This window comes from Amborella trichopoda, chromosome 10 (genome assembly GCF_054954075.1).
Source record: "Amborella trichopoda isolate Santa Cruz 75 chromosome 10, AtrichopodaSantaCruz75HAP2 v2.0, whole genome shotgun sequence".
NCBI lineage: Eukaryota > Viridiplantae > Streptophyta > Magnoliopsida > Amborellales > Amborellaceae > Amborella > Amborella trichopoda.
Window position 1 is genome coordinate 27,475,478 of NC_142345.1, and position 10,414 is coordinate 27,485,891.

The following is a 10,414-nucleotide window of genomic DNA, read 5'->3' on the forward strand; positions in this document are numbered from 1 at the left end:
TAGACTCTGCTATATATATATATAGATATATAGCGGCAGTGATCTCATACAACAATTGTTTCATAGTATAATGCAACCACACTTCTAGAAACTCATATTTGTGGTATTTGTATGACCCAAAATTATGCACACATACTCTCTTCTTCATCTCAATAATCAATCCAAGTCACATGGATTTTCTTCTACAAATCCAAGTCACATGAAATTTGGGGCATCCACTATTCTTATCATAATGCATCTAATACAAATATTAAAAAAGAAATTCACAAAATACAAATTGATCAAAAAGCCCCTAAAATTTTTATAGTTATTTTTATCTATTTAATTTTTGGGAATTACTTTTTGATACTTTTATTGGATTCACCTATTTTTAAAAAATAGACGCTCCAAATTTCAAGTGATTTAGAGTTGTACAAAATCTCAGACTAGTGGGTTAATCTTAGACTCTGCTATATATATATAGATATATAGCGACAGTGATCTCATACAACAATTGTTTTATAGTATAATGCAACCACACTTCTAGAAACTCATATTTGTGTTATTTGTATGACCCAAAATTATGCACACATACTCTCTTCTTCATCTCAATAATCAATCCAAGTCACATGGATTTTCTTCTACAAATCCAAGTCACATGAAATTTGGGGCATCCACTATTCTTATCATAATGCATCTAATACAAATATTAAAAAAAGAATTCACAAAATACAAATTGATCAAAATACCCCTAAAATTTTTATAGTTATTTTTATCTATTTAATTTTTGGGAATTACTTTTTTATACTTTTATTGGATTCACCTATTTTTTAAAAATAGACGCTCCAAATTTCAAGTGATTTAGAGTTGTACAAAATCTCAGACTAGTGGGTTAATCTTAGACTCTGCTATATATATATAGATATATAGCGGCAGTGATCTCATACAACAATTGTTTCATAGTATAATACAACCACACTTCTAGAAACTCATATTTGTGGTATTTGTATGACCCAAAATTATGCACACATACTCTCTTCTTCACCTCAATAATCAATCCAAAGAAAGAGAGTAGGATTTGAGCCCTAGATATGGTCAAAATGAGTCACCTCCAACAACGAATCTAAACCATTCATTTGGTGAATTTCAAGATCATAGCCTTTACAAACTCAAAATCCCTTTTGTCTTTTTTAACATTGTTCATCTAATGATAGTAAATCCATTTAAAAAAATTGGAAAAGAAAAAATCCTTCTAAGGCCTAGATCTAATCATCTTATCAAAATACTCGGCCTATGTTAATTGGCCTAAAAAAATAATTTTTAGGTTCCATTTTCAATTTTGTCTTTTTTGTGATTGTTCATTAGAATGGAAATAGTATATATTTTAAAATTTGGATCAAACAAATGACCCTAACATAGTTTTTAAAGATTGTTGCATTATATTACTATGCAACCGTTGTATGAAATCACTGCTATATATATATATATATATATATATATATATATATATATATATATATATATATATTTATATTGAAGATCGTCATGAACGTAGCATGTCTATGGCAGTCTGTCACGGACATAACAAGTCCGTGACGAGATTTTTTCACCCAAATTTGAAGCAAAAAATACAGGAAAACCGTCACGGCTCCCATAGGTCTGTGGCGGTTTTTAGCACTTTGCCTATAGGCGTTTTTAAGACTTTTCCTATATATATACACACACACATACACACACGCATATATGTGTGTGTGAAAATGTATATGATGAGACCATTTGCCTTTGATACAAGAAGATCAAAAGCGTTAATGACTATTGGATGTGAAATCAGGCGGTTGGTAATATATCAATAATTAGGCACATATTCCAAAATAATTTGTTTTGAATATTGTGATACATTTCAATTTGTAAGATTTTACATCCAAAATATCTTTTGTAAGGGGGTCCTTTCCTTGTCTAAAAGATCAATTTACAAGATCCAAAATAAATTTTTTACTTTCCTCAGTTCTCCTTTTTTCCTCTTAGAGTTACGTAAATAGCCTAAATTATTCCCTAAGAAACCCTAACTAAATTCAAACCCTTTATCTCTAAAAAAAAAACTAGAAATTCAAAATAGCCGTAAACTTGAGTTTCATTTTCCTAAAACTAATAAAATTTAAAAATTAAAAACCCTAATTACATCAAATTCCAGTATAAAAAACCCTATGATCACTTGAAAATCTATTTTATCCCTAATTATAAAATTTCAAGTTCCAAAAAAAAAATAGTGTATATCACGCAAATTTATAAACACAAGAAAATTTTAAAACCATGTGGTTTAGATAATGTGTTATAAGATACACTATTTTTAAGACTTGAAATTCCCCTGTCGATAAATCTCAAGGTCAAGATAATCAATGAGAATTTCTTTAGCATCAAATCAACCTTTTTTTTTTTATAGGCTTTTGAAGTGCGCCCTAGGATATGAGGTTGATACCTCATATAAACTTTTTTCGTTTATTATATAGGTTGTTACCTAGTATGAATAATACATTTTTTTTATGCTTCTAGGCCTTAGAACTGGATCTGAAGGTTTGGGGTGAGTGTTAATAATTTTTTTACTATTTGAGGTTTGATCTTTTCTTCACAAATGGGATGAAGCAAAATTTTTGGGTGTGTGCTGCATATTAGAGTGTATAAAAGAAAAGTATATGACCAAAATACTTAAATATATTTCATGGGTGTTTTGATCATTTTTTAAGTTTTTTTAAAATATTGTTTATATTTTTTGTGGTCTATGATAATGTCATGTGATATGCTTAAAATTTCAACTTAATCTTATTTATAGAAAAATATTAAAATTTAAATAGTAACATGCATTTTTTGCTATCCAATCAAGATCTAACAATTAATAGTATTGGTCTAAAGTACTCTTCATTTTATACGACAACCTATTAGTTTTATATATAGGTACAGTTTATATAAGCTACCAACTTTAATTGTAGAAGTAAAGTTGTGATGCTCTATATCGTCTATTTTAATTAACTGTATAGACTTAGACACGTCCTTTAATACTAGAATTAAAAAGTCAAGACATCTTTTAAGATAAAGTTCATATAATCTCAATAGAATAGATAGCGTATGGTACTGCAATATTTGCATCCTCGTATAAAATTTTTCCTTTACATAGGACACGGTTTTTTTTATACGGCCAGCCCTCACATTGTCAAAATGCGGGCTTGGCGATAAATATATTTTTAAAATATAATTTGATTCTAATTTTAGTATTTTCTAAATATAATTTGACTCTAATTTTGAGAGAATAAATAATATTTAATATGGAGATCATGAATATAAAAAAATAATAATTAAAAATTAAAAATAATAATTATATTAAAAAAACATTTGGACCATTAGTTATACTTATTTTTAGATAGTTACATTTATTTTTTGATGGATCACCTATTTGCATTCATTTTTAAAAGAGTTGCTTTATACCATCGACCACGTATTGTAGAAACGGGGTCCCGCCCATAAAACAATTTTTCTTATATATACTTGCCGAGTAAGTTTAACCAACACGAGATTCGTCACTTTCTACCCAAAAACGTTCTTCACTGTTTGGCCAACGAACGTTTTCCTTTTTTGCCAAACAATTTAGAAGAATGGGATCGTTAAAAAACAAATGCACCTTAAAAAGGTACAATTTTTTTTGTAGGGATTGTATATATTAGACAATATACTTAGAAGTTATAATTATTTATAACAAGTGGATGTGAAATCTGATAGCTTGTATGTATCACAAAATTCGAAAAAATTTCTTTCGAACTTTGAGTTTGATCTAGAATAATTGCAGCTATCCAATTTTACATTCAATGGTCAAGATTAATTATGACCATTATGTACTAAAGATAAATAGTCTTATTTTATATTTTTTTTCTTTTTTTTTTTTTCTAGAGAGAGACTCTACTGGGCAATAATTCTAAAGGGATGAAAATTTTAACCCATGAAACAAAAAACGAAAAATAAAATAAAATAAAAATAATATATATATATATATATATATATATATATATATATATATATATATATATATATATATATATATATATATATATATAGAGAGGGAGAGAGAGAGAGAGAGGGAGGTTTTCGAATGGGTAGGTAAGAGATTTCCAGTTTAAGAAAGAATTGATAGAAAAAATTGATTATAGTGTACAAGTTCATAAAGGAGGGTTTCCAAGTGAAAGTGGCCATAAGTGAAAGTGAGTGGCCATAAGTGAAAGTGAGTGGCCATAACAAACATAGAAGATTGTGCATGCACTGTCGATGTCCTTCTCCGTGTACTTCTCATGTGCCTCTGCCGCAGTGGGCCCGGTATGTGGCCTGACGTTAGTATCGACCCGGCCCCACCATTTGTTTTTTTTTTATTTTGCGTTTTTTATATTTTTATAAAAAATTGTTTCATGTGGTATGATTATATATACATCTCAAAAAATGTAAAATCTGATTTTAAAAATTTATTTATTTATTTATATTCATGATCTCCATGTTACATGTTTTTATAAATTAAGTCTACAAATTCATTTCAAAAATAGATTTATTAAAAGGCCCGCATTATTACATATACGGGCTGGAGGATAGAAACCGGGTGTTATTTTTATTTATTTATTTTTGTCCTGTTGTAGTTTGGGCTTGGGCCCCGCCCATTGCGACCTTTACCATTCCTACTCCCATTTTAGCATTAAAGAAACGAAAAAAAGAAAGAAAAACCCTAAATTCAAACAACCCCTTTTTCTCGTAACCCCCAAACTTTTACGTCACCCATTTGATTGTCATCTCAGGAGTAAGGCTCACCATAAATAAGCTTAATAAAGCCCGAGAGGCCATTAAATAGGGCCCACACTTTCACCGCTTTGGGTACGCGATGCAGGCCCAGTCACATCAAACAATTCCGATTTAACTCGCCGCCTCTCTGGTTACGGTTGGGGAGAGATAAATGCTGGACCTCCGCGGGTTTACAGATATTTTCTCCTTTCTCTTTCTTCCTCAAAATAATGGCTCCTTTTTCTCTTATTTTCACACCTTTCGGTGTTTTTGGGCGGCAGGCCATTAAAAGCCCAACAAACATTTCCCGCTCATTATGTCCTCAAATCAAATCCTCGCACATCCATCTTCATATTTGTGGAACCCTCTCTAGAGAGAGAAACAACTATGGTATCTCTAGAGAGAGAAACAGCTCTACAGTCCTTATTATATATAGGACTTTCTCTTTCATTAGTTATAGGGGTGTTATCTTTTACAATGGCAACCTCTTCTTTTCATCCTCCTCTCTTTCTTGGACTTGTGCATTGTTTGAGAGTGGTGGTGGTGGTGGTGTTGACGATGGTGCATGGCAGGTGTGGAGGTATAGTGAGGCCGAAGGCCCCGGCAGTGATTGTTTTTGGGGACTCGACGGTGGATCCTGGGAACAACAATCAAATCTCGACGGTGCTAAAGAGCAATTTTGAGCCCTATGGTCGAGATATGAAGGGTGGGGCTACCGGCCGGTTCTCAAACGGCCGGATTCCTACCGACTTCATCTCAGAGGACCTCGGGATCAAGCCTTTGGTTCCAGCATATCTCGACCCCAAGATGTCCATCCGTGACTTCACCACCGGCGTGAGCTTCGCGTCCGCAGGCACGGGCCTCGACAATGCCACGTCCAATGTGCTTGTAAGTCAGCTGGTTTTCTTGGGTACTAAACAAGGGGAACACAGTATGGAGGTGCATTCATGGATTGGGGGCATAGTATTAATAGGATGAAACTATGTATTGGGGTACATTTGCTTGGAATTGGGCAATTCAATGGCAAAACTAAGCATGGGGCTACATGCTTGCAATGGGGGTAGATTTGAATATTTGAGTTCTAGGAATATGAGAGAGAGAGAGAGAGAGAGAGAGAGAGAGAGAGAGAGAGAGAGAGATTTCCTGCAAAATAAAGAAATCAGAGTTTTAAATGTGATTTTCCGTTTCCCAAGTGAATTTGTGCATTCCAACTTAGGGCGTGGTTTTCGATTTCAAAACCTTTTCAAGAACGAGGAGAATTTACTCCTTTTGGTGTGATTTTAGCTATTTTAAGTCCTCATATATTTATAGAAATGAGAGGAAATTGTAAGTTATTAAGTTGCCAAACACTCCTACTTTGGAGTTGTTACACCCTTGTGACTCATTTTTTATCTTCTTAGGTTTGGTGTTGAGGAAGGTACAAATTTAGGAAGAGATTACGTATATTTTGCTATATATTTATGCCAAGTTATGTAGAAAATTGTGATTCATTTTTTTCTTCTTAGGTTTGGTTTCAAGGAAGATGCAAATTTAGGAAGAGAATATACTTATTTTTTATATAAGGAGGTCACAATGATTTTTAGCTATTGGACTTGAAATTCAATAGATTCAAGTTTGTCACAACATTCAACAGCTTTTGTTTTGGATTTTGCGCCCAAAATATGACACATCCTCAACCACTTGATTTCATATCTAACGGTGATGATTTTGACCTTCTTGTATCGAAAGTAAACGGTCTCAATATACATTTCTATTGAAGCAAGAGTGAATTAGCTTTGATATAGTGCATTTATAAATGTGCCAAAAACCACTAGTTTTCACCAAAGGTGACAAACAAAACAACTTCATATTTTAGGGCAAGAAGAAGAACATTCAAATATCATTTATTAGAGAGAACACTGAACCTCAGACAAGCACATAAAACGCATTTAAAAAGGAATGAAGGCAAACAAACTCACTACATGTATATTTGTCAAAGAATCATTACTTTTTGTTTAAAAAATTATTTTACTGTATAACATAATCATAAAGTAAGAGTACATTTGAACTTTTTACAGAAGTAAAATAGTACGTTTGAAGTTTGTTTTTTGGAATTTTATTTGTAGAGTATTTTTATCTTTTAATAAAATTTCAACTTTACCCATCTGTTCCACTTTAATGTCCGTAAATGTCTTTTGAAAGACCTTTTACTCCATTTCTCTACCATGTACCTTTGATTCCTATGTAATTCTCAATTTCCATGTACTTGCAGTCTGTGATACCCCTTTGGAAAGAACTAGAGTACTTCAAGGAGTACAAAACAAGACTTAGGGCATATGCAGGCCCTCGCAAGGCGAACACGATCATACATGAAGCTGTTTACATCATAAGCATTGGAACGAACGATTTTCTCGAGAACTACTACCTCATTCCCCAGCGTTCATCGCGGTTCACTGTGAAAGAATACCAGGTCTTTTTAGCAAAATTAGCGGTGAATTTTGTGAAAGAATTGTACAGCTTAGGAGCTCGAAAGATCTCTTTCGGAGGTCTCCCTCCTATGGGGTGTTTGCCTCTTGAGCGCACCACGAATGCCATGTCAGGTAGTAGATGCGTTGAACAGTATAATCAGGTTGCTAGAGATTACAACACTCTGTTAACAAGGGAGGTCGTGGCCCTCAATTGTCAGCTCCCAGGGATAAAGTTGGTCTTCTCTAATCCTTATGATGTCATGATGGGCGTCATAGAGACACCCTCCAAGTACGGTAAGTTTGCTGCTTCACCTTTAGAAATGGCCCTCAGAGTTCTATGCCTTCATTCTGATTAATTTTTGTTTGTTTGTTTACTTCTTTGTGGATTTATTTGTTTTTTTATTCGATTAAATTCCTTTTTTTTTTGGGCAAGTTTTTTATGCATCCCCTACTGCATAAAATTTATATACTTCCCTCCATCCAACCGTCCGTTTTGAATGGATGGCTGAGATGACCCCAATTGTGCTTTATTTTGTTTTTCATATTTTTCTCCAAATTATTTTGAGACCAAATTTTAAGTGCCCACTCTTCCCTTAAACTCACACTTGAAAAAATAAAAAAAAAAAATATATTTTTGATAAATTAAAATGACTAAAATACCCCTAAAATTTGCAGGGGTATTTTGGCCATTATATGTTACAAAAAATATTTTGTTAACTTTTTTTTAAGGTGCGCCCCATTGAGATAATGACATGCAACATATTTTATATTCATATAATTTGTAAAAAAAATTAAAAATAAAACTATGGAGCGTTGGATATAGATCAAACGGTCTGAGGCTCATTAGATCTAAATTGAATGGCTAGATGATGGGGACAGGGAGTATATATCTTTTATGCACCAGGGAAAATATAAAACTTTAACAAAAAGCAAATAAAAAATTACGATGTGTCCATTTATTGTCCCTTCTTGAATTTCTTTATGACTTTTCTTTTTGGAAGGGATTACATGCTCCAGCAGGAGCAAATTGTAGAATTAAAAACCTGCACGGGGATTTTTTGTTCACAAGTTTTGGAGGTTCTCTACTCGTCATAGCGACCCATCTAGAAAACGAAAATTGAATTTACACTCTAAAATGACTTTATATATCTTGTCCAATCGGCGAACACAACTATTTTTTTTGGCGGTCGGTGATCAAGAAACCAAAATCATTATTTTAAAAAATGATCAAATAAATCCCTTTGGGCAACTATAAGTCCAACTATAATGATAGAATGTTAGGTGGTCAAAAAACAAAATATAGATAGAATGAGTGTAGCAAAGATGAAAATGTTGAGATGAATGAGTAACAAGACAATGAAAAATAGAATTCAAATGATTACATTCGAGGGAACTTAGGGTTAGTTCCAAAAGGTTATAAAATAACAAAACATAGACTTAGGTGGTCTGCTCATTTGCAGCATCGACGTAAAACAACACCGGTTCGGAGGGGTAATTTATTTCAAGTGGAGGCTACAAAAGGGTAAGAAGAATGCCTGAAAGAGTGTATATAGATATAGTGAAAAAAGAAATGGTGACTTATGATCTGACTAAAGGTACGACTCTTAATGGAGTGAAATGATAGATAATTTATGAAATCAAGCCCAAATACTTGGGATAAAGTGATCAACAAATCCCTCTCAGTGTTTTGTACCTAGGAGAAGTAGTGCAAGTTCAACACCATCTAAAAATATTTTCAAAAGGGCAATTTAATATTTATAATTGCTAACACATAATTTCCTAAGGCAAGCCCTCAAAATAAATTGAGCAAGCATTCTACTCCTTTTTCAATATGCCAAAGTAGTCCTATTTATCAAATTTGATAATTACGTATTGAAATGCAATTCTTTTTTTCAAATGTGCTTTAAGTTTTGGTATTCTGAGAAAAGTTGGGGGTTGTTGCAGTACCATCGTACAAAAAATTCAAATGGGTTGGTAACATATGCTTTATTTTTGTGCGAGTTAAGGAATTAGATATTTTCAAAAAATGAGTTTTAAGTATATTAAGTTTTAAAAGTATTTTCATGATGTTTTGAGGTGCGGTTTAATTTGATTGTTTCCTTCAATCAAATTAAAGGAATAGGTTGAAGGCTTTTTCTTCATTTATTTCCTACCAAAGTTATAGGTTGAAGACTTTTTCTTCAATTATTTCCTACCAAAGTTATAGGTTGAAGGCTTTGCTTTATATGCAATAATATGCAGTTTTTTGCATCGTCACTTTTTCCTTTATTATTATAACCTTTGCAATTCTGCTTATCTTTAAGAAAATTAGTTTCATGGATGCGTGGTTATTGGCAACATAAACAAATGTGAACACAAACATGGCTTAAAGAAAAGAGAACCTGTTTGTCTTCCTCCAAATGTTAAAACCACTCTTTTCTTCATGTGCAGGTTTCGACGATGTGTCGGTGGCTTGTTGCTCGATCGGGTTAATCGAGATCGGGTACACATGCAACAGGTGGAGTCCATTCACATGCCAAAATGCTGATAAATATGCGTTTTGGGATGCCTTCCATCCCACCGAGAAGCTGAACCGCATCATCACCGACTACGTGATGAAGAATTTCCTGTCTCGAATTGTATGATCATACCAAACATCAACCAGGAATGAATGCAAGGCCCACAACCACATAACTTTGTAGTTTGTGTTGGAGAGATCCAGGTTTTATAGGTGTGTTAACTGTGTATTTATGTTGCATTCTTAGGTGGTAGATGAGTGTGTTTGGCGTCCATGAAAATTTAAGTTAATTGCATCACGGTTTTGTACCTTTGTTAGTTGCACTCAATATAATGGTACGGACCTTGGGGAGGGGTTTCACATGTGCTAAACTTTTCCTTGGAACTTTTTGGTAGGATAATGGCTTTTATTTTTGGGTTATTGTAAAAATAGGAAAAGTCCTTCATGTGTCAACGGGTTCAAGAGCCCCGGACTCACCAACGTCCATCTTCACGTCATTCTTGAAGATGGATGTTGTAAAAAACTCAACAAGGTTTACACAATGTAGATTTTTATTTTTTTAAAAAAAACATTTTACATATCAACTTCTTTTTTTTTCATGTTCATCGTCATCTTAACATAGATCATGAATCTCTAAAATTTTAGATTACAAATCCATTTCTCTTTAAGAGGGAACCCGCATATG

The 10,414-nt window shown here is 33.1% G+C and overlaps 1 protein-coding gene across 1 annotated transcript; it reads left to right on the forward strand.

Annotated features, from left to right (window-relative positions):
- Positions 1 to 5,321: 5,321 nt before the first annotated feature.
- LOC148780101 (GDSL esterase/lipase At4g26790-like) lies at positions 5,322 to 10,100 on the forward strand. Its single transcript, XM_088850110.1, has 3 exons — positions 5,322 to 5,673; positions 7,037 to 7,526; positions 9,663 to 10,100. Exons 1-3 carry the CDS (start codon positions 5,344 to 5,346, stop codon positions 9,854 to 9,856), a joined length of 1,014 nt encoding a protein of 337 aa, XP_088706236.1. The 5' UTR covers positions 5,322 to 5,343; the 3' UTR covers positions 9,857 to 10,100.
- Positions 10,101 to 10,414: the final 314 nt, after the last annotated feature.